We start from the raw sequence: 25,226 nt of genomic DNA, 5'->3' as shown, positions 1-25,226 counted from the left end.
TAAGGCAGATTTAAGAAAATTACATTTGTAACTGGAAAAAGAATACAAAAAGAGAAGGTGGGTCATACAGTCATGTGCTAAATGTAAACAAGCAGGCATAAACACAGCAAACAACAGTGAAAATATTATAGTCTAGTAGTTGCACGCAATGTAGCAAGCAGCTTGCTTTTACAAATAAGATTTAGCACACACTATTGCTTTGTTTGCCCCATCAATTCTCCATCACTGTCTTAACACTAATATATAAAAGAAAAAAGCAGACAGTAAGGTCAGACTTGGCTTGACAGGGCCCTGGATAACACTCTGCTTTCAACAGGAGGTTGGACCAGATGATATCCTGAGGTCCCTTCCTTCTGTGATCCTCTATGCATGTTTCTCTTCTCTCTTTCCCCTCACTGACAGGAGTGTGAGACAAGTAAAATGTGTGACAGTGAAAAGTAAGGTTTGGTTCAAAAGATACCGCAGTATTTTTGGTTTAGAAAGAAGGCTCAGTTATCCATAATATTTTGGACAAAAAGAGTAATACTGAATAGTATTACAGAATTTCAAATAATGAAAAAAAGTAATAAATGTTAACATACAGTAACTACAGGCTTGAATGTGGTGCTATCCAAATGGTGAGTTCCTGGCACTTCTTTTAAGTACTTGCTTCCATTTAGTCATATCTAGAGTCACCTGGATGGCACATGTGAGCTGCTGCTTTGGAGGGGAAAGAGAATCTTCACCGTCAGACCTGTACGCAAGATGTAGCCTGACAACATCAAGTGCTTTCTCATATGCTTACACATGCAATCAGAGAAAGAGTCTACTCCTCCAACATATACATAAAACAATATGAGAACTCTACATATTCTTACTCAGAAGGGGGCATCTGCTTCTGACACTGCTATACTACAGGATGATTTCTCTGTATAGAAATAATATAGTAGATGTATGTAAAAGGACAGTTTTGGAATTGCACATATGTGGATGAAGGGGGCACATATTTTCCTACCCACTGTTCATTTTATATGTAAAAAGAACCCAGAATCCAGAATCAGAAATCTCCCTGTAGAAACTGGGCAAATGGCTGGAGCGTGGGAGCAGGGGCAGCAGTCACAAGGAGGTACAGTGAATGGAAAAGTTAAAACTTATTGTCTGAAAATGCCGGAATGTAGAAGCACAAAAGCCAGGTAGTTTCTCTATCTTTTGTTAAAAAAAAAAAAAAATCATCTATCATTCCCCAGCTACCCTGCTAACTCTAATTCAATGGTTTAAGCAAAGGGGACCTGAAGATGTGGGAGGAGAAGGGCCATCCCTCCTTGGCTGAAATAATAATGTATCTGTGCTTTGGCTTCCGCTCCCATGTCTGAGATTAAAAGGCTGAGCATCTGCTTTTTCCTCTTCTGTCTCCCTCCCTCTACCTGAACTGTGAACGTACCATCTCTTTTTAAAATCAATAAACTAATCTGTTTTTCTACTAACAAAGTTTTATTTTTTTTTTATGGAAACACCTCAGCTCTTAAGAACAGATACTTGTTATGGCAATTGTGGCAACTCCAAACTCTGAAGATATTTCTTAGGGTAACAACCCGCACGTGTTCAAGAAAACAGGATGCAACTTTCAAGGAAAACAAGAGGGTGAGTTTTATTTACAGATACACTGCTGAGCAGCTTTTTGCTCTATAAAGCAACAAAACCAGCAACACTATTACACAGAGAACCAGAATGGTCATCTGTTTTGTTGAAGATATTAAAGGCCTTAAACTAATTAAATGGGCAGAAAATCAGACCTTTGAGAGTCTGAAATACAAGCAAAATGATATGTGTAGTTGTTTGCCAGAAAAACAGAAATTGGCTTTATTTATTTGGAAACACAAACTGACCTGGTACTAAATGGAGATTAGCATTTAAAAAAATGTCAGCATGTTGAATTGAAATGTATGCAGACTGTGTCCCAAAACTGTTGCAGTACAGAGCATTTTGATAAGACATCTGCAAAGTAGAGTCATAATAGTAATGACTGAGTTTATGATGCTAATACAGATGTAAATATAAACAAGTAAGTATTTCTACAACATGACTTCCCAGGTATACTGTGGGATAAAGAACATAGACATTTTTGGAAAATATGTATGTAGATGAATTAAGATATGAAGTGGAACCTATGTGAGATAGTGCTTTGAGTTAAGTTTTCCCCATAATGGTACCCCAAGGTTGGTGATCCTGACTCGAGATATTAAAAAGCCAAGTAATATGGCAGGGACAAAGAGCTGCCAGAAGCTTTTACTTGCAAGTATACGTATCTGATCATGGCACTGAGCAGTTTTAACTCACCTCTTATTTGGTTTCTGAGCACAAATATAACATTCCCCAGTAACAGTTTTTATGTGACTCAGGATAAAAACCTGAAAAAGGAACAGGTGTCCAACTATCCTTAACAGACAACAGGCTCTTCTAGACTCTTTTTTAAAGGACATCAGATATTAGATCCTTTTTCAGTCACACTGCATCTGGATATATCAACCTTTGGATGACAGGACTGAAAGAATAAGCAATGAAAGCACTATTTGAAGAAGGTAGGGCATGGAAACATCTGCTTGGTAACAACCAGTATAGAGTATATTTTTTCCTAAATAACAAGGAAAGACAATCGTCTCCTGGTTAAAAAAAAAGATGACAACATAACAAGTACTAACTCTGTTTATACCAGAAGCCTAGTGCCATAAAGGAGCACAAGTGAAAATACACAAGAAAGTTCCTGCTTTCTGCCAGGGAAGTTGACAAGGAGTCGAGGGAAGGAAAGGTTAGCTCTGACCTACTTAGGTCAGAAATGGCAAGAAAGTGATGAGAGGTACAGGTCCAACTGGCTTGCTAACTACTGCTGCAGAAGTTCTTCCTCTTGTGTAATTTGTGTAGAACAGAAAAATGAAGAAAAAGGTATGTAACAAACTTCCCAATACATATTTGTAACGAGTTAGCATCATTTATAAATTTCAGACCAACAATGAAGTTCACCAAGACTATATGAATTGTTCTTTATCTTTCCTCCCCATGAGGTCTCAGGGCTCTCTTGGTGTCATGGTTTAACCCCAGCTGGCAACTAAGCACCACACAGCCACTCGCTCACTCCCCCCTCAGTGGGATGGGAGAAAGAATCAGAAAAGTAAAAGTGAGAAAACTCGTGGGTTGAGATAAAGACAGTTTAATAGGCAAAGAAAAAGCCACGCACACAAGCAAAGCAAAACAAGGAATTCATTCACTCCTTCCCATCGGCAGGCAGGTGTTCAGCCATCTCCAGGAAAGCAGGGCTCCATCATGCGTAATGGTTACTTGGGAAGACAAATACCATCACTCCGAATGTCCCCCCTTTCCTTCTTCTTCCCCCAGCTTTATATGCTGAGCATGATGTCATATGGTGTGGAACATCCCTTTGGTCAGTTGGGGTCAGCTGTCCCGGCTGTGTCCTCTCCCAACTTCTTGTGCACCCCCAGCCTACTCGCTGGTGGGGTGGGGTGAGAAGCAGAAAAGGCCTTGACTCTGTGTCAGCACTGCTCAGCAGTAATGAAAACATCCCTGTGTTATCAACACTGTTTTCAGCACAAATCCAAAACTTACCCCCATGCTAGCTACTATGAAGAGAACTAACTCTACCCCAGCCAAAACCAGCACACTTGGAGTAATGAACAATTCTAAGAGTGCAGTAAGTGTATTTTTTCTCAAACGCTTCCCTGCTTTGCTTTGTTTTCTCTAGCTTTTAAATAGAGGTTCAATTCATGTGTGCTATTGCCTACATCTGACAGGATCTAACTCATTCCTACTACAGAAGTAAAAACAGATAGAAAACCCTGCATGTGTAGGATAATTCTGTCATTAATAAAAGCAAAGGCAGACTTTAAACTAGACACTTATTAACTGGCTGAAAGAGAAACAGGATGATAGGAAGGTTTTCACCACTCGCTACCTTCCTTTCCGAGAAGTCCATGTTCTGAAAATCCCTGTAACTCTGCTGGATACAAGAGATCGAAGTCTTCTGTGATGTCTCTTACTGAGAAAAACCAAGTGTATTGAAGAGCTCACAAGCTCTGTTATGGATGAACTCTTACATTTCTTTAAAACAGAATGAAAAACTACCCAGAATTTGCAACCGACAAAAGGAGAAAAAAGGAACCCATCCCAAGGGTACTCTGAGGTACCCAACACGTTTTAAAAAGGGTCACGCTGTGGACACCTGAACGTGTAGCTAAACTGAGTTTGCTTTTGCAAAGGAAATTAAAACCCACAGTAAAAGACTATTAGCTAAATAAATAGGAAGATAAGGAATGGAATGGGGATGTAGCGAGGATCTAGCTGAAAGTATCTAGGTATGACAAAAAACCAAAATGAATGCATTGCCTCAGTTTTTGCAGGGACCGGGGGTAGAGATCATGTACTACATGGTGCAGAGAATGGCTGCTCAACAGTAATAAAGGCACTATCTGCAAAAGAAACACTCAGAAAGCCTAACACTATAAACTCTGAGGGAACCTATAGTCTCCATGCCAGAATTCTGAAAGAAACAGCACATGGATTATACATCCAGCAGAAAGGATTTTTAAGAAATGCATCAAAATGATGCATTGTATCAGATAAGAACTACAATCTCAATATACATTTTCCACCTCTCATAAAATTAGGGAACACAGGTCCCTCATTCATTGCTTCAATGAACATAAGAGTAGTAAAAGCATTTTGACTACAGTATATGAACATTTTGCCCTCTTCTTCCTCTCTGGAAAACTGATAGCAGTTCAGTTGTTTATCCTCCAATAAAAACAAAGAATTCCATGAAACTTTGACTTGGTGAATTCTTTTCCACTGTTCTTGGTGTATTTCTGTTAGAATGACTTTATTACTGCTTCAGCTATCAGTAGTTATTATTCATTTGAAGTCATTACCACTTTCCACTGTGTTTAATATCCTAATGGGATATTATTAGCTGTTACTTCAATCCAGCTGTCTCATATTCTTCAACAAACTACACCTTCATATAGAAGCTCCTTTTTTTTCTTTAAAGAAGTTCTATCATTTAATGCAACATTTAATACGTATTGTCTCAAAAACTGTCAACCTGTTTCCTTTGACTCTTCCATGTATTTCACACGGCAGAATTCTTCGCTTTAATTCCACTATCTACCCTAATCTATTTCCATAACAGCAATATTCTGATTAAAACACTATCCCGATAATGCCCAAATGTTCCTGTGCAAAATCAAGCTCCCAAGGCCTCTACAGTTTAACAAAAATCAGATGCTTCAAGAGTCAAAAAAGGACTGAGGAATGTGGATGCTAATAAGCACATGCAGCTATACGCCCTGGATCAAATATCTGATGATTGCAAATCAACAGCTACCACTGGATGAATTAATCCTTGCGAGTGAAACAATGAAAAACATCTTAAGGCAAGCACCCTGCAGTTCCAGAGGCATTTCTATTACAGCTCATTAGTGCAGCACACCTTCCACTATTTAGTTGCTCTCAAGTGTTATTCACATTATACCTGCAGGACTGGAATGAATGTTTTATGTATCTATGGTTAAGCTTGGATGTTGAAAAGCATTTTACAGTTAGGAACTCTATTTTTAAAAACATTCTCTCTGTGTAATTACATGCTTGAAATGCTTGTAGGAACTGATCTGGAGAGTTTCTGCTTTTACTTTGATGTTGAAAAATTGCTCCCTGTGAATCAGCGTCCTTGTTCATTTACACTTCTCAATTACATTTTCATCAACAATTTCTTTCCCTGATTCAGCCTTGCAGTCCCCTGTAATCAGCGACACATTGTTCTTTGGCACTGTATCAGTAAGCCCCTATAAGCTGGCCACAGAAAACTTCTATTTCCTCACCTTGGCTGCTGTGGTAACAGCATATGTCTGAATAACCATCAGATTTACTAAAGCTTCTTACAGGCAGACTGAAATGAAACTGGCATTGTCTGGAATGTATATAATTAAGAGTGCAAATACATCCTTACTCAAAAAATGAATGCCAGGGTTTCCTCAGCACTCTCTCTGTGCTGGCAGTCAGTATCTCTAAGGGATGGTGGAGTAGCTGACTATCATTTCACCAAACCTCAAAAAAACCCTCTCATGACAGTGTCTGAACAATGGTATTCATTAAGTAGAAAGCTGCACATGTCCTTTTTAATGAATTTTTTTTTTTTTTTTTTTTGATCTCCTGAGCTTTTGTCAGGACTCTGCAATTGCTGGGCTGTTGAATACACTTCAAGCCACATTCACTTCTAAGGCGAACACATACATTGTTTAGGATAATGGGAGGTTCAGTGCAGGTGGAGGCAGCCTCTTATCCCATTGGTCATAACTTCTTCAATTCAGATGAGGAGGAGGAGGAGGAGGAGGATCTGCTCTTTGCTACCCACAGCTTCAGGTACAGCCAACAAGGTAATTTCTGATACTTTGTTTTTTCTTGCCTTGTCAAATTGCACTTGCAAAGCAGAAGTGGAAAATGGCACCGATAGAAATCTGCATATTAATACTGTCGATTTAGGTGTTGTGCTATGACTTACAATTTTACAGATGCACTGTGCACTTACATAGTACACGTACACTGTGCACCTACTATGTGTTATGCATATGTACAGTCTCTTCAGACGAAAGTATTTTCCCCTCATGCTTCAGAAAGAAGTACAAGGGATATAATATCCTTTTCTTTTTTAAGTGACTATCCACATACATACACACGTCCCAGAGGACTGTAAGAATATACACTCAGAGTGTCCTGCAGAGCAGTGTCCACGTCTTCATAGAAACAGACTGAAGCTTTGTTACACTCCTCAGTGCATTTCCCAAAAATTAAAAACTCCATAAAGGAATAGTCAGTCATGATCATCTGGAATTCAAGCCCAAGAAGACTGAACATACAGATCTCACTGAGGAACAGATAGAAACAACTTTGTAATCTTAAAAAAACAAGAGTCCCTGACTCACTAAGGGAAGGTGGGATGAGCAATTCAGGCATTAAATGAAGCTTAACTGATCTAGAAAAAAAATTAGATGTCCTAACCAAAGCCTATGTTCACTGAAAAAGGAACTGATCAGAAGATCTAACAGAGAATCAGCCTCAATCTGGTTTGTTTTGCCAGATAAATCCAACTCACATAAACTCCTCCTGCTATGGGCAGGATGTTGTATGTTTAAGGATCTCTTTTCAGTATATAAACAATTCTGTAATTGACAACTGCAATAAGGATGAGACATTTTAAAGATTGTGCACATTTGAATTCCTACTGAAACTGTTTAACTTATACACTGCAATATGTTAAGAGTCACTAATATTTTCCATATTAGAATCATAGAATAGTTTGGGTTGGAAGGGACCTTTAAAGGTCATCTAGTCCAACCCCCTGCAATGAGCAGGGACATCTTCAACTAGGTCAGGCTGCTCAGAGCCCCGTCCAACCTGACCTGGAATGTTTCCAGGGATGGGGCATCCACCACCTCTCTGGGCAACCTGTGCCAGAGTTTTGCCACCCTCAGCGTAAAAAATTTCTTCCTTATATCTAGTCTGAATCTTACCCTCTTTTAGTTTAAAACCATTACCCTTTGTCCTATCACAACAGGCCCTGCTAAAAAGTTTTTCCCCATCTTTCTTATAAGCCCCCTTTAAGTATTGAACGGCTGCAATAAGGTCTCCCTGAAGCCTTCTCTTCTCCAGGCTGAACAACCCCAACTCTCTCAGCCTTTCGTCATAGGAGAGGTGTTCCATCCCCCTGATCATTTCTGTGGCCCTCCTCTGGACCTGCTCCAACACGTCCATGTCTTTCCTGGGCTGAGGACTCCAGAGCTGGACACAGTACTCCAGGTGGGGTCTCACCAGAGCAGAGTAGAGGGGCAGAATCTCCTCCCTCGACCTGCTGGCCACACTAGCCTGTAATACGTTTTTATAAGTAGAAGAAGAGAGGAATCTGTTTCTTACTTTCTTCTCAACTGAAAAGACAATGCAGAAGACAAACTTCCTTTGAAAATGTATCTATATTTTTATTAATGTTTAATTATATTTAAAAACAAAATTGCTGAACATACAGATATTGCAGCTTAGTTGTCATATAATTTGAAATGGGATTTCTGACTGAAGATATTTGGGGGAAATTCTGCACCTGACAAAATTCTGTTTCAAATTTTAAAAATAAGCTGTTCTGAAGCATTTTCTTGAACTTCAGGAAAAACACTAGGATAAATACATTGATTGCGATTGTGTAAGATTGACAGAAATCAGGCTGTTAAGTCTTCCTATGTGAAGCTGACAAAACTTCAACAAGAGATTATCAAGATCACCTGAATATACTCTCCATTCCTACATTCCACTAACTAAGGTTAAGGTTGAAAAGCTACAAGCAGATTTGGGTTTGTAGCCACAAGTTGATAATTAATGAAGTGAATGAAGATCTTTATCAAACAAACATAAATAAATATTTTTAAACAAAACCCATTTTTATGCAACATTCTGATTTGGTACTCAATGCAATTCTAGCCTTCTTGAGTTATAAGCATGTGTGTTTCCTTGTAATCCAAATTTCCCAGATCAGTTCAATCTGGATATGAGCTTAGGGGCATTGTTCACATACACAGTTCTAAATTCTCCTGAAAATGCCCTGATGCCCTGAACTATCTTAGAAATGAGTATTAAATGAACAAATAAAAAACTTACCCGAATCATCATGACTGAGCATCTGATGTTATGAATTGTATCATACACCTTCTTAGAAATGTCCACAAACTGGTTATCATCAAACGGGTGCACTGTGTTCTTGCTTAAGCTCTCCAACGCAGTATTTACTTGACTAATAAACTCTGGGATCACTATTTAAAAAAGAAAACACAAACAAAACTCATTGAGCATAAAAAGGATAAAATATGTAATTTTTCTTTCTGGCAAATTGCCTCACATTGATTAAAACTTTATTTAAAAAAAGCATTATAGTAACAACATGATTAGTTTTAAGAGGGAACACTTGTAATTTTTATCACAGTGATAAAAATGCACTTGATGGGCACGTAAGCTGACGGTTGGTTATTCAGTTACAGGTGTACTGTTATACAATAAAACAAAGAAGAAGAAAGTTTTAAAAGGGGAGTTGGGGAAGCAGTTGTAAAAACTTGCCAATGATTTCAATAGTAATTTTATCCAAAGAATCAGGATGAATAACCTGGCTCAAAGTTGGAACTACTATTCAACAGACTCCTACTCTTTCAGAATCTGCTTTCAATCTGAATGGAGACAAAACTACCAAAAGATTGATGCTTATTCTCCACATTAAAAAGTCCCACAATTGTAACCTGGACTTACCAAGGCAGTTTACCCTGTTTGATTGAATCAAACAAATCCTAAATTCTGAGTCAGTTTGATATTAACCTGTGCTTTACCCAGAACGTCCTGGGAATTTTCTTCTGGTGCTCCATGCCTTATTTTGCATGGTGACCTGGTACCACTATGTCTCCGTTGATCCTTCACACCAATTCGAAGCAAAGGCAACCCAACACACAGAACACAGAGAATGCAGCCGGAAAATCCATCACGCACCGAAGGACCTCAAACAAGTACAGATCAAAGTCATTTGCAACAACTCATTTCCTATCACTTGGAGACGGAAGACACAGAAAAGAGTGTAAAAAGTGTAAAAGTAAAGGGATAGAACTCAACTTCTGTAATATTCAATATGAATAACATATACCTTGTGGAACAGAAGCTTTTTTCAGGCAATGTGTCGGTTTCAAATACAATTATAATATGCGTTCCATCCCTTCCTCCACAATTACACACTGCATAATTCATGAAATTGCTATCACATGAAAGCAACACCACCAATACCTTAAGTATAAATAATTTCAGGCAAATTTTGAATTATATAATAATTTTTTATGCAGACAAAGCTTCAGCTGAAGTCAACAGGACTTCTGAATTAGAAAACCTGGCAACATATACTTTAAATACTAGGAAAGATGCCACAATAATGCTTTAACTCCTAACTTTACATGGAGAAACCCACATAACCCTTGGAGACATTTAAATTCACTCTTAAATTACAGTAACTTCACTGTCTTTGAGCTCAGCTGTTTCTCTCTAGAGTGCAGAACAGTTACTTCATGTGTCAGTTCTCAGAAATAACAAACTTCAGTTAATTCAGTGGTAGTGGGAAAGTTCATTTTCTTCTGTAAAATAGGACTCCACAAGTGTGAGAAAAGTAGATGCTATTTAGTTTGAAAAATAGGATATTTAAAATCCTTTCTTCCCTCTGCAGATTATCACTTGCATTACACCTTGCCTTCTGAAAAGGTCAGTGGGAAGAACAGATTTCTTAAATGGTATGGAAAAAAGACAAGGTACATTTTTCATTAGCAACCAAATGGAATAATTAGGGAGAGCAAGTGCCTATTTATTTAGTGCTTTTTGAAATTTTTTTTTTTTTTTTTTTAAGAAACACAAATATACTATTTCAGAACATGAAATCTTTTTTTTCTGTTAAACAAAGATCTTGGCCCCTAGACTATCAAAATAATTGCAAATGTGGCAATTTTGAACTACACAGTCACCTCATACATTTATATAAAATTAAACATTCAGCTCTTCACATCCATTGTAAAAATGCTGCAAAGGAGAATACAAGAAGTTCCCAGGAATTCAAGATTTCCATTGGTATAGTCAAAACCACAGTGTTTTCCAGAGCCTCCTACATCCTTACTTCTCAGTTCATTGTACTTCATATACTTTCACTTGCAGCATTGTAAAGCACAGACTCCCTGCTTACCAGCAGCATTTTCAGTGGCTGCTAACTGCCTGTAGCCCTCTTCTACAGGACAGGTTATTTCTTCTCACCGTTATCTATTCAGGACCCATCCTGCACTCCATCCTTATTCCATATGCTTATTAATGGCCTTTTTACAGCTCCTTCTGAGGCCAAACTCACTATCACAGTGTATTTGTCTGAATAAATACATCACTTATGAAAAAGGATTTTATGCAAATATGTATTCTATAGTTCGTTATGCTACTGGTGGAGTCAGTGCTAAACCACAGGCTGCACTTGATTATAGAAATATGATCTCAGTGGCTTCCTTTTGATAACATTTTTAAGATGGCTGCTTTTCATCAATATCATTTTTACACACAGACAATTAAAACACAAGACTAAACTGTAATTCTAAAATATGTACACAACAATCTGCTAAAGAAGTATAAATATACACTTGGGCTATTATATAGTTCTTATTATTTGGTCATTTACCCTGTATCTAATTGGATAATTCCCTCAAATTCAAGACTCCTTTCTTGACTGTACATGATTTATTTAATTTTTGAGTTCCCAACAAAAATGACTACTTAAAAAGAAGTTTTGGTGGATATGTGAGTTCTTATCCATGGATCACTGGCATCAAAAATACTTCATACACCCTCAAATGGTTCAGGCATCGCTCTGAAACACTGCATTAAGTGGACTAGAATTACATTAATAATGTGCATCTGCTGTACTCTGCTTTATTTTTCTAGGCAGCCTAAATATAGAGGAGAAGTGGATGCAGGTAAAAACAGGTTGGACAAGATTAATTCTGTCAATCTTTCAAAAGCAAAGAAAAATTAAACAAGTTGTAAGTAAAATGAAAAAATTCAAGTGTTATACAATTGAGAAGTATTATTAGATTTTTATGATTTTAATATTAAAACATTTTTAAAGAAAACTTACAATTCTTATTTGAATTTTTACTATTTGTTTTTTCTCAATGAAAATTATGAGCAAATTTCATCATGAACATCTGTAATCCTGCCTTTCCTGAGGGGGGAGGTGTGGAAAGGAGGATGATGTTTTGGAAAATGCCAATACTGCTCATAATCATAATGTTGAAAGTCGCCAAACTAATTTACAGATTTTAAGCCACCAAAAATACGTTCTGCACTCTTCTTGAAATTAAGCTTATTTATTTTAAAATTCATCATGTCTTCCCCAATTCCTCTCGTTTTAAATAAACAATACTGTTTGTCTTTCCTTGTAGGCCATGTCTTCTTAGTCCTCTAATAATTTTTGCTTGATTTTGTCACCTTCAACCAAAACCAACTAATGAATCCTGTTTGTAGTTTAATAGCTGTCACAGCCCAGCTCTTAATTCAGAGGCTACCACATCTATATGTCACAATCACATTATGTAATACAGAAAAGTAAACTTCGCTAATCACTTTATTCCAATTAGCAACTCTGTGCCTGTTATTTTTAATAACAAAATCATCAGGACAACAGGTTTTCAACTTTGCAGAAGGCCAGTGACAACAGGTGAAAACATGAGTCATTCTACTTGCACCTTTTAATGAAGTTGTGTTAAGTGATTAACATCACTTCATCAGCAATCAAGACAGCTTGATATGGAAAAAGCAAGTCTCCACAGCTAAAATACCCACACGTATGCAACACTCACCTAAAGAATGCCTTAACAAAATGAACATAACAGACATGATCTCCTAGAACTGATCAAAAAATGACTTTTTATTTTTTAATTTTTTTTACATTCAAAATGTTTCTGTTTTTTAATTGGCAAAAAAAAGAAAGGAAAAAACCCAACAAAAACCCTGTTTCATTTATTTGACAAAAGGGGGGAAAAAACAAGAAGCATCTTCATTAAAAATGAAACATGGATTACCTATTTTTCATCATTCTTATACTTAAGTACTGAAAATAAGACTATTTGGTACTCTGCCATCTCTTCAGGACAACCCCCAGGTCCATCCCTCATGCTTACGTTGGAATGATATAGACAGGGTACGGTTCTCCCTCTCAGTTCCTCTCAACTTAGAATGCCTGTGGCCAATGTCCTGGTTTCGGCAGGGATAGAGTTAATTTCCTTCCTAGTAGCTGGTACAGTGCTGTGTTTTGGATTTAGGATGGGAACAAAACTGTGTTTCTCAAAGGATGTCAATGGAGAGCAGATGTGGTGGATTACTGAATGCACATATACACAATTTATCTCAAGAAAAAGAATTTGTGGTAAATAACCAAACTTTCACCTTCAATGCCTATCTATATGTATAAACACTGTGAGCAACTTACTGTATGGTGTAAATAGACTGGAAAAAGGTTCAAGAGCTCCCACTAGAATGAAGACTGAAAAACTACTCTTTCAAAGGCAGCTTTGAAATGGAAGTGAAAACACAGTGCCCAGATGAATGCCTCTCTGTGACAGACCTACAGACCCCAGCTACAGACAGACTCTGCAAGACTGCCACAGCTATTGCTTGAACTTAAGTTCAATGACCTTTCAACAAAGGAGAAGACTCTTTGTTGGGCAGTCAGCCATCCAGTGAGACATCTTCTATGCTCAAATAAAAGAGCCACAGGACTGTCTGGTAGGAGATATGAAAACATGAGCAGCTTTCTGAAAAAGTCTGTCTTGTCAATATACAAAAATACAGAATACCCAGAGTGAATAGAAAGTTTCAACTAATGAAGCACTCAGAATAAAAAATCACATGAAGGTTAGTACCTAAACTGAACCTTTAATATCAAAGTGAGTAAAGACTGCAGGAGAAATTAACGAGAAAGGCATAAGGAGGATTTGCTATAAGGATGGGAATCTCTATCTTCCACAGTTAGCTGAAGTAATTGCTACCAAAAAGACCTTTTTTTTTTTTTAAAATATCCGCAAGACTGAGTGAAAAAATGGTTTTCCTCCTGAAGATAATAAAATCAGGGTCAGTTACCATTGATAAGTTAGGATTCTAACAGGAGGAAAAAGCCCCATGAGAACTTCCAAAAGCCCACCAGAAGACAGATTCTAAAAAAGTATGCAAAAGCCAAAAGCATGGTCATGTAAGGCCTAAAAAGATGCTGAATGAACCTAATAGGAAACTAGTATGATCACAGAACTAAACCAGATTTGCAGGCATGCAAGTTAAAAGAGATGAATGCAACCTAGACCTATGCCAAGCCACATGTTACAACCACTAAGCCTAATACCTTCTTTCAGCACACCATGTCTTTCTATCAATTAGCCTCTAAGCAGGAAAGAACAGCCCCACTAAAATCTTGAAAACCATCCACCATTTAGGCAGTAAGATAGCAGAAAACAGAGGCTCACGTCTTGATCATGACCTCTGTTTGTTGCAAGAAGATCTGAAATCACAGGAAGAACTACAGGTCTCCAAACCAACAGACACAGCAAGTCCTTAAACCGAAACTGTCTGGGTAATGCTGTAGCTCAAGGTACCAAAAATGCACAGTCTTCTGTCATCCAGAAGATTAACTCTTGACAGAGAAAAACTTGAAGGTAATTAATATATTACCTTTCCTAACCACAGGACTAAGAATGCACCTGACAACAATCCTTGGAAGAGAAAAAAAGCTGTCATTTGTTGATACTCAAAGTTAAGAAATTGATCTCAGGGCACCCACAAATCCTGCAGAACAGTCTTCAGAACATCATTGTGTATCTTGCCATTTCGGTACATCAGCCTGAAGGAACTTAGATTGCCTACAAGACCAGAAGGGCTCCTCGGAGCTAACCCAGTAATATGTGAATCCAAAGCTCTCAATCCAGAAGGAGAAAATGCTAGCCTCAAGCCTAAGCAATCATTAGGAGCAGTATTTTTATGAAAAACTTCAGTGCTGCAGAGGAAACAAAACCCAGAATCCTACACTGTTAGTGCTTCCAGGGCAATTTTAAACCAAAGAAACTTCCAGAGTTACTCTAGAATAATATTTAAAGGTAAATTTATCTGCCAAAGCTCTAAGAGGGAGCTGTAATCATAAGCAACGTGAAAGGTAATAAGGCTTTCACTGCTTGCAAGACCAAACCCCCTGAACAAGATGACTCTAAGCCTTCTAAAGATGAAGAGTACATAGATGAAGGAATTAATTATTTAATCATAAAATTAGATGGAGATTGAGTTGCTTGTAACATGAGAAGTCTGTGACATAGCAGAACTAAAAGAGCACTAAAGGCTGTCTGCCTTAACAGCCTTCAGGGCAATCCATAACAACAGGTTAATTTGTCATAGCTAGGGTTTTCCTGGAGAGAATATGAAGCCAAACCCACCTTATGAGATATGTCTATTAAAACTGACTGACTAAAATTTAAAGGAGGAAAAATAACTCTGTTAACATTTTTGGTGGGCTTTAAATCTCCTGACCAGTATTACCTTCTGTGCTACTGCACAACTAAATTTGCATTGTTGTGTAACACATGTATTTTACTAGAACACAGGTAACACAAAAAGGACATGACCCATACGAATACTAGATGACATTCAGAACACTGCACTCAGACACTGCACACATACAAAATGAATCAGAACCCAAAGAATCATAGGAATTAGTGCCATCTGCTTTATCCTATTAATAATCATGCATGTAACTTATTTTTTAAATGTCTCTGCCACATTCACCTCGAAAAATAGAGTGTTTATGTACTCTGGCCACTACTGTTTAAATATTAAAGAATATTTAAATGTACATCTTATGTGTTACGCTTAATTGTACATATAAAAACACCTCTTTAGAGTGGAGGCCATTATTCACACATCAAGATGCCACAGTGAAACAATATGAAAGCACGGTGTGTGTAAGTCAAAGAACAGCTGTGAAACAAAAACATGAAAAAGCTTTTGGGGAAAAGAACATTGTTGACAAAAAACAATAAAAAGAATAATATTAAAAACTGTTCAAAAACACAATCTCACATTTCTATTTAAAACTGTTGTACCATGTTCTTTATTTTGTTATTTACCGTTTAATTTCTCTTCAATTGAATAATTTATATTTCTATCCAAAATGTTCTCTAAACTAAAGCAAGTTTTTCCCCAAAGAGCACTGAATTTTACTCAATTGCTGGACCACATTATAATACCTTTTCATAGCCCATACAATAAATCCACTGATCATTGACTCTGATCCCATTTTTAAAATATGCCTTCCATATTATATTTTCTAAACACCACACCTAATGATATGGAATACATTCATTTGATATGAAATCAGTTACCGCAGAGCCAATTACCTAGTATCCTCCTAACATTTAATCATGTTCTTGGCTCATCAACTCCTTTCACAGCATAGGTGTTTTTATCATTATGAGGAAAACGCAAGGCATTCTGAACAATGGAAGACAGGCAGAACTTCAAAAAAATTGTTGTATCCCTTTATAAAATACCCTGAAAAACTGAACTCAGTTTTTCACTACTCTATCTTACAAAGCACTGAACTTTGAGAACCTGAACTAAAATCTACCCATACCACAGGGGGCTCTTGCTTTGACCTCGGTATGGCTGGGATCACACTGGGATGGATACTGGCCTTTAATTAGACTCCATATGTTGCAATATGTTAACTCACACACTTTCCTAAATACAGGAACTATATTGTCCATCCAATCTGAAATTCCCCCCTTTTCTAAGAGTAAAAATTTAACATTTCCATTTTAGAGAAATATCCTATTGATGCTTTTAAGTTTTGTAGGTAAAAAGTATCAGGAGCTGTTGATTAGGAAAAATAAATCTATCCTTGTAACAGACAGCTAATAGATGATAATTTTTTAACACTCTCCTGACTTCCCTATTTAAAGGAAGAAGCTTATACAATCCTTATAAAGAAAAGAATTGCCATGTGCACTTAAATCCTGACACGAGGGAAATGCTACAGGCAAACAGCAAGGGTACAGGCGTACCTTCCATCCCTCAGGTTAACATTTCAAAAAAGCAACAATGGTAAAGAAAAAAAGAAAACCAAGACAGAAGTGAAAGAAAAGTAGACACAAAAGTAAAATGAAAATGAAGAAGGAAAAAAAAAGTAGTAAAGCAGCAAAGCAACACTTACTCTTCTGTCAGGAAAAAATAAATAATTTTTTCTTGTCATGAGGTAATTCAGTATTTCTTCTCTGTACGCCTTTTCATTTTCCTCTATGCTCGTCAGCATAGCTTGAGTTTAATTTTTATTGCGTTCGTCTAATTTTGTTTAGCACTGAGAAAGCCACATAGTAAAAGGAATAAATGCTTGAACTCTACCCTCCTGAGGATGCTTTTCAATACTATATCCTGGAATTGTGTGCTATGTCAGATTGAACTAATCTAGAGATTATTCATGGGAATGAAGGATTTGCTTTAAGGATGTCCTTCATCTTTTAGCAAGAAGTTCAGATGAGTCCTCCTGTGGCAGCATAAGCAGACAGTTGTGGCAAATGGTGTGTATCTCAAGTATTTTATTATCCCCCATAATCTGATCACCTAGCATGAAAGTCAGTGTGATGGGTATAGATAGTTTGCTTTCAGAAGATTTAAATAGTTTTCCAGTTGCAGGAATTCAGCTAAAGTGAAGCATAAGCAAAGTATGGTTGAAAAGATTAAAAATACAGCTACCATTTAAATGCAGCGTAATACTAAAGTAAATAAGAAATCTAGTTAATAACTGCACAGTCTTTATTCAGTACTTCTTTATTTCATTTTACTCTTTGAGACCAAAGAACAGTTTGCATTTCTTGTGATTTAAAAATAATCATTTGCAAATTTCTTCCGGAGTGGTATCTAAGAATTTCAGGTAGTAAGAACATTGTATATTCCAGTAACCCAATTTGACTGCTAAGTATTATGTTTATTCTTAATGTCATTTCAATCCAAAATGGTATACAAAGTAATAAATAAATCAAATAAAAACCGTCTAAGCTAAGGCAACTGTGCTGGCCAAGGCATACGATCTGAAATACAAGGGCTCCTTCTGGCAGAAGCTTAAGTTACACCACCCAAGGCATGCTACTTAGAATGGAATAAACTGTTTAAGGACTGATGGAGACATCATTATTAGATGTGTTCAAAAATATATTTAAATAATACTGGAATTACTGCAAAGAAAGATGATTCTGCACTCACTGCAAAAGGTTGAACTGAATAACATAAACAGTTTTTTGAAACTCCAATCATTTATGACTCTGTTACAAATCCACATAATACAATGCTAATATGAAGATCATGCTGTTTCTAAATTTGATTTCACTATGGTACAGACACTTAACGTCAAGCCTGTATTTTTGTGATACAATGTTAAATTGGTGACATTTCATTATAACACTGTATCAGATGACTTACCTAGACATACATATACATACATATACAAAAAGAGTGAAAGAGCTTTCTGACTGTGTGTGTTTGATATATCCCTGCTAATTCTTCAAATATTACCATTCATATTTAATCACCTTTTTTTGGTAACAAGCTTATAGGTTGTATACAGGAAAAGGGATTAACATTTTTGGAACTTAAAACAAATGAAAACACTTACTTAGCTCATGTTCCTCTGCCAATCTTAATCCTAGGCCAATATATGAGAGAAAAGATCTCTGAATCGCCCATTGTGCCCACCCCCACTGCCTTGACTATTTAGAGCATAAAGAACTATAAATTATCTTTGTGGGATTTAGTATTTTGTGCTAAAGTTTTTGCATACTGAAAGTGTAATACAACATGAAGTAGCCAAGGCAGAGGCGTGTTGCACGTAAAAAGAAGTTGCATACTAAAAGGAAGATATAATTAGTATTTGCTTCTCTTTAACCCAAACATATGCATACTAGAATAATGAAACCAGAAACTGTGATAAGCATTTTGCAACACTGTATGCACTTGCAAAGTTGTAAGACTACTGGCATAAACAACAAGCATTTAGTAACACAGCTAAGCATATATACAAATATATAAAAAATAAAAATTTAGAAAGTTATATATTTATATATAAATGTATAGAATAAATATATATAGGTATATGTTTACATATGAATTTATATGTAAGGTATGTTGAATATACGACAGCAGTTTTGTGGTATTATATCTTTACAGCTAATAAGGGTAAGATTTTTAAGAGTTAACCGTCCTGAATACGAGAAATGATTGATAATGAGTGAGACGTAATTATTGGCAGTGTGTATTATTAATGAATGGCAATCCAGTAAATCACTGCGTTTAAGTTTGAAAAGGCCCTAATTTATCCCTCTTTTAAACACACCCATGACAGTGATTCAACTTCCTACTTGGAAAACATATAGGTATTTTCATTTGCACCAAGACAATTTAGATATATACAAAGTGACTGTTACTCTGTAAGACAGCAGACTGGACAGGTACGGGTATGGGTAATTGCTTGTGACTTTGGAACCTGTGAGCCTCTGGACTTTCCACTACTCAAGCTCTCTCTCCACCGTCCTTGCACAGTCTGGCAAATGCACGTAACACTGCAGCTGGGAATTAAGGCAGTGCCTGCAATTAAACGTCACGGTTCAAGACCTTTTTCCCCTCCCTGCACAAATGTCCAGAAAAAACACAGAGAGAGGTGGTTTTGAGGGGGTAGATGGATCTCCCTGTATGAGGTATTAGAGGCAGGTCACGGCATCTGAAAGAGCAGAAAGATACTTTGAGATCATATAAATTATCTACCTTTTTTAAAGCTGTCTACCTACTGCATTTTGCTGCCACGCTCAAGGACAGACTGACCACGAGATCTCAGATGAGAAAGACCTTTCCCCCTAGGTCACACTGGCGAAGAATTCCAGAAATTTTTTTGCATTTCTTAGCAGACAGTGTGGACCATGTGGGCCTGTCTTCTCTGCTATTGCAGGGCCTTTATGTCCTGTGGAAACACCCACTCCTCCTGAACCCAGTTCACAGTACAGAACAGGATGACCTTCTTTAACCTAACTGAAGTCACTGGGCTTAATTTAGAGGCATCTACACTAAACAGAATATCTTGTGATACACATAAACTAAGACTAGTAAATACCCTAAGTCTGATTCTAAAAAAAAAAGCATGATTACTTTTCATAAGTGAATTTCATGGGGCACATAGAGGCTTCAGTTTACCTTCAGTCCAACTGCGGATTACCATCAAACCTCCACATGTATGTCCTCACTTCAAAACTAGTGATCATACAGCAGCAGCATGATGACAAAGTTCAATGAACTGAAGCAGTTGAAGACTTCAGGTTTTGGTTGGCGAGCTAGTTTTGAGGTGGTTCAGTATTCTGGTCCAACTTGCTACCACGCCAGATAGTTGACATGCTAGTACTGGTACAAGAAAGGTGGTAGGAAAAGGTAGATGGGGCAGGTGGGCACTGCTGCTGTCAATAAAAGCTGCATTTAGAACTGTTTAAAATGACTGTGAATTGCAGCCCCCATTTCTATGACTAGCATTTGTTACCGCAGATTTCTAATGTAGTTTTTCCACACTGGCTTTGTTATATCCAAGGCCAAAGCTCTGCCAGCAAGAGCAGGGAGCCGACTAACACATCAGGCAATTTCTAAGGGCTGCTGAACAAATACTCCCAAATTGGGATTGTTCAAATGTACTGAATAGGATACAGGAAATGCTGTACAAACCATTAAGAGGAAATGGAGGTCTTCCTACGGGGGAGTCCCTTCATTATATGTAAGAGAGACTATCTGAACAGAGAACAGCTTGTCAATAATTTAGGTGGGGAACAGAAACCCTGAGAGTTGAACTAAAAAAAAAACCAAAACCACACCTTAAAAAAAAATCTTTGTGAAACTTGGTTGTTTCTAGTGAATAAGCATTATGCTATATACTGCTTAAGCTAGAGAATGGTGTTAATTAGCAAAAAACCTAAACCAGTCAGACTTCTGTGAGTATTATTACATGCTGTTTTCTGTTAATTTTATGTTTAGTACAATAATTCCTATGAAATTTGAAGTAACAAGAATATGTTTAACAAAATATATAAAGGGATATTTTGGGGTAAGACTATTTTAGTCTTTAAAAAGACAGACCTTTGAGTCATTTAGAAGATATTTAGTCATTTAAGAGCATTCAAAAGAATTACCTCTTTTGAACCAAAACAGAGATCTTATTAAGGCTGATCTGGAAAGATGTACTGAAAAGAAGACAGAATTCACTTCATGCAATAAATTCACCATTGTATTAGCATCTACCTATTTAGGAGACAGACACCCTGGAACATGGAATATATTCTTACTCCATGTGCAATACAACCCCAGTTTTGGCTAAGATTTTATACATTAACATTGCCATGACTAAAGTGTGTGTTTCCTCACATACTCATTTATGAATGCTGAGACTACCTGCAGACTGGCAGTCTGCTTATTCCACATGTCTACTGTTACATCCCAGAAATTACTGGTTAGTATTACCCTGGCCTATGCCCTGAGCTTGTAACTCCCAGTGCACCTTCTCCTTTCCTTGCAGGCAATCCAAGCATCTTCAGAAGATCCCCAAAGCATTCAGGCTTCATCCAATAAAAAAGGAATTCCACAAAACAGTCTGCTGCTGGGTAAGGTGGATTTGTTTGTAAACATTGTAACATACCAGACACATTCCATATAAGCACTGTGTCTGTAAATACAATGATTTTTTTAAAAGGAAAAAAATATTGCAAAATTATTTTTTCGCCTGTTGTCTGATAGATTACAATTTTTGAGTCTTAGAAGACTGGCTTAACTTATTTTCTTGAGTATGACTGTAACACTTTCTCTACTGTTTTAAACTCCGTCTCTGTAACTTTCTATTCAACTGTATAAATGCTGTATGTACACACATACACACTCTCATATCTATTGAAGACAAGACAAAAAAATTATTTCAGAGATCTTACAATCTCTTTGTCTTTATCACTTGCAAGTGGAAAAAAGAAAAATGAAACCTGGTCTAAATCAGTGGGAAGAGAATTAGCAGTCCACAAGAATGGAGGATAATCTGGAGGGATGTTAAGATGTAACATAATATGTAATGTGATATGTAAATGTAATAATCACTGACAGTACATCTTCTGAAACAGTTACCTTTAGTTCTACGTTTTATGGAAAGCAGATAATAGGGCACAGCTTGAAAATGGCCCCTAAAAGGCTCTTAATGACTGCAAGTAACAACGACTTGAACAGGACCAAGCGCTTGCAAAGCAGAGGAGGATCTACTCTAAGGTACCTGGTGTGGGACTTTTCTTTTTGTATTGAGCAGTGCTTATTGCATGGGAGTCCTAGTAATAGAAATGAGTCACAATCTTCACAACGGGGAAGCTTTTGTCACTTACACAATGGCAAAGAATGCTTGTTTCTACATTTTGCCATAAATCGTAGACACAGCATAAAAACAAATTGCATCATTTTGGAAAGAAACAAGTCTCTGATGCTTGCATCAGCCTTCTCTAGGCTTTGCTTACTGATTGCCACATAACTTCTAATGAACTCAATAGCACAATGATTTTGTTCTAGACCCCTTTATCTCAGGTTGGTTTGTGTCAATTGCCGCATTGAAGGAGCGCACTGCTTTCATAAGCTGCAAGGTTGAATACTTCTGCATTCCGGTCCCAATTACTGCACACCACCTTACTCACCAGAAGGGACACCAAGTGAATGCTTGACTCTAAGCATATTTTTTTTGCTATACAGGAGTGGTTTTAAAATTATATTGTCAAGGATTTCTTGAATCAGTTTCAATTATAAAATGATCTAAAAAATTTAAAGATCATTCAACTAAACAAGGTCAAAAACTCTGACTGAGACATTTCTTTCCCTTTACAAAAGTAATGTTTCCACTAAACAGACTTTGAGGGACAAAGAATGATCCAATTCAATGACAAACTGAGAAATCAAATTTCTCCAAATAATTTAACTGAAAAATGTTTAAATTCTATTCCAAACAAACAAGCAATATTGACTGATACAATGTTATCTCATTTTCTCCACTCTATTGTATTCTCTTTGGGATGTAACTACAGACATTTTTCAGGCCCTACTTTTCTAGCAGGGCAAGGGACACCTCAATTTAGAAAAACTTCACCAAACCCAGAAATAAGAATAAACAAAATAGGAAGAAATTATCTAACCCTGCCTCACTACTCCAAAAGGGACCCTCTCTGTCTGAAATGAGTGTTACTTAAGTTTGTAATACACACAGACTGGCATGCATGTTTTAAGTAAAACACTAGAAGTAAATATACAGTACTTTGACTAGTGGTTCACGCCATTACCTGTCACATCTTATTTTAGTTTGACTTGCAATGTCAAACTGCTAATGCAATCCTTCAGTACTATATGCTTTCTACAGAGAAAAAGGCAGAAAATCCATTTATTTTAAGGAGAACAAGTCTAGGTCACAAATCTGCAATCTACAAATCTCCTTTGTACCCTAACATATGCTGTTTGTATGATCCTTCTTAATATTCCTCATTATCTAGCCACTTTTCTTCACAGTTTTTACAACAGTTTGGGAACTTTTTTGTTCTTATTTTACATCTAAAGGACAAAAATGAAACATGTTTTTGTTTTTCCTTTGCATGCCACACTACACTTCATGCAATTCATAAAAGACAAAACACAGGAATGTAAAAGCAAGACCCTTTACCAAAAAAAGAGCTTTTTTTTTTTTTTTTTTTGACGATTCATTTTGAGACACCGCACAGAATATCTCTTTTATAATGGCAAAAATAGTAAAATGTCAGTTTCCTAAATAACGTTTCAGAGTAGAGACTGTGTTTTACCAAACATGGCAAGAATGAATGTGTCTGCACAGAAGCATTAAGCAGTGGGATATACTGTCTTGAGTACCAAACATAATGGGCTCTTGAGCCAAATATATACCTGTAACAGAAGACCAGACTACATGCAACACTCTCAGTTACTGAAAAAAGGGCCAGACCAGGCAGAACATGTGAGCAATAACTACAGTCTTTCTTCCCATCTCTTGCTAGAAATATAAAAGTTAGTGCCATGGTTTAACCTCAGCTGGCAACTGAGCACCACAGAGCCACTCGCTCACTCCCTCCCGCCCCAGTGGGATGGGGGAGAGAATTGGAAGAGCACAAGTGAGAAAAACTTGTGGGTTGAGATAAAAACAGTTTAATAATTGAAATAAAATAACAATGTAATAATAATAATAATAATAATAGTAATAATAATAATAATAAACAAAGCAAGTGATGCACAATGCAATTGCTCACCACCCGCTGACCAATGCCCTGAGCAGCGGCCCCCTCTGGCCAGCTTTCCCCCAGTTTATGTACTGAGCATGACGTCATATGGTATGGAATGTCCCTTTGGCCAGTTTGGGTCAGCTGTCCTGGCGGTGCCCCCTCCCAGCTTCTCACTGGCAGGGCATGAGAAGCTGAGAAGTCCTTGACTAGTGTAAGCACTACCTAGCAACAACTAGCACACCTCAGTGTGTTATCAACATTGTTCTCACACTAAATCCAAAACACAGCACTGTATCAGCTACTAGGAAGGAAATTAACTCTATCCCTGCCGAAACCAGGACAGTTAGGAAGGCACATGGGTAGGCGTGCGTGAACAGGAACGAGAACACTGCAGACACCTCTGCTCATCACTGCCAGAAACCAGAAAACAAGACTGCTACATTTGTTGCCTTTGGCAGTAAAAATATATCCCTATAAAGTCAGCTGCATCTTTGACATATGAATGATTTATTTCCCAACTGCAGCTCAGATTATTTCATACCTGTAAGATAAACTTAAAGAATCAAAACAAATCTGAATGTCATCATTGTTACAGTCGGCCACAAGGCATAGCTATTTAAACTGGTATTAAATGAAGCAATCATCCTATAGGGACAGAAAGAATTGGTTTCCAAGTGGTGAGAAAGGGTTACCCATGAACACAGCGGAATGCTCACAAGCAAAGGTGGACTGAATCTGCAGGTATAGAGAAAGAACTGCAGCAACAACATTCTTCAAATTTCTCCCTCTATTTACCACCCTAACTAGAGAAAACAAATGGTGCACCAGAAATGAAAATTAATGGCTATGACTGTAGTGTTCTGAAAGAGAGCCTTCGAAGAAGTCACAAGAGATGCTCTGTCTCCTCTTTGCATCTTGCCATCTTGCAGACAACCTGCAGGGTATTAAATGACTATACCTAAGTTTTTGGACTAGAACATGCTTCAACACTACTTGAGAACATGCTTCTGAGGATGTGGGGTCCAACAGTGGTGAGGTGTATCTTGAGAAATGGCTGTTTCACTGTATCATCAAAAAGCATTGTACAGTGCACATGCAAACACTCTGTTCGTACAGCTGAGGACCTTCGGTCTCATTAGAAGCTCCAAATTACACACAAAGTTCAATTTGCAAAGCTTGTATTTTGTTATTTAAAAAGTTTACCGATCTGAAACATCTTGAGGAAATAGTTCCATTCAGATACCTCCAGAGATTTGTGCACACATTACCGATCTGCTGCTCATGAAGTACTTA

General features: G+C 37.3%; 1 protein-coding gene across 1 annotated transcript in view; it reads right to left on the bottom strand.

The window, feature by feature from the left end:
* CTNNA3 (catenin (cadherin-associated protein), alpha 3) overlaps positions 1-25,226 on the bottom strand; it is a 561,928-nt gene that overhangs the window by 99,513 nt on the left and 437,189 nt on the right. Inside the window, exon 13 of the mRNA XM_009325826.1 lies at positions 8,686-8,837. Within this exon, the coding sequence (XP_009324101.1) occupies positions 8,686-8,837 (152 nt within the window). The remainder of the gene's footprint in view (positions 1-8,685; positions 8,838-25,226) is intronic.

Source organism: Pygoscelis adeliae, unplaced genomic scaffold (genome assembly GCF_000699105.1).
Source record: "Pygoscelis adeliae isolate BGI_AS28 unplaced genomic scaffold, ASM69910v1 Scaffold4, whole genome shotgun sequence".
Taxonomy (NCBI): domain Eukaryota; kingdom Metazoa; phylum Chordata; class Aves; order Sphenisciformes; family Spheniscidae; genus Pygoscelis; species Pygoscelis adeliae.
Note: the sequence above shows the minus strand (reverse complement) of the source record. Positions and strands in the feature narration are given on the sequence as shown.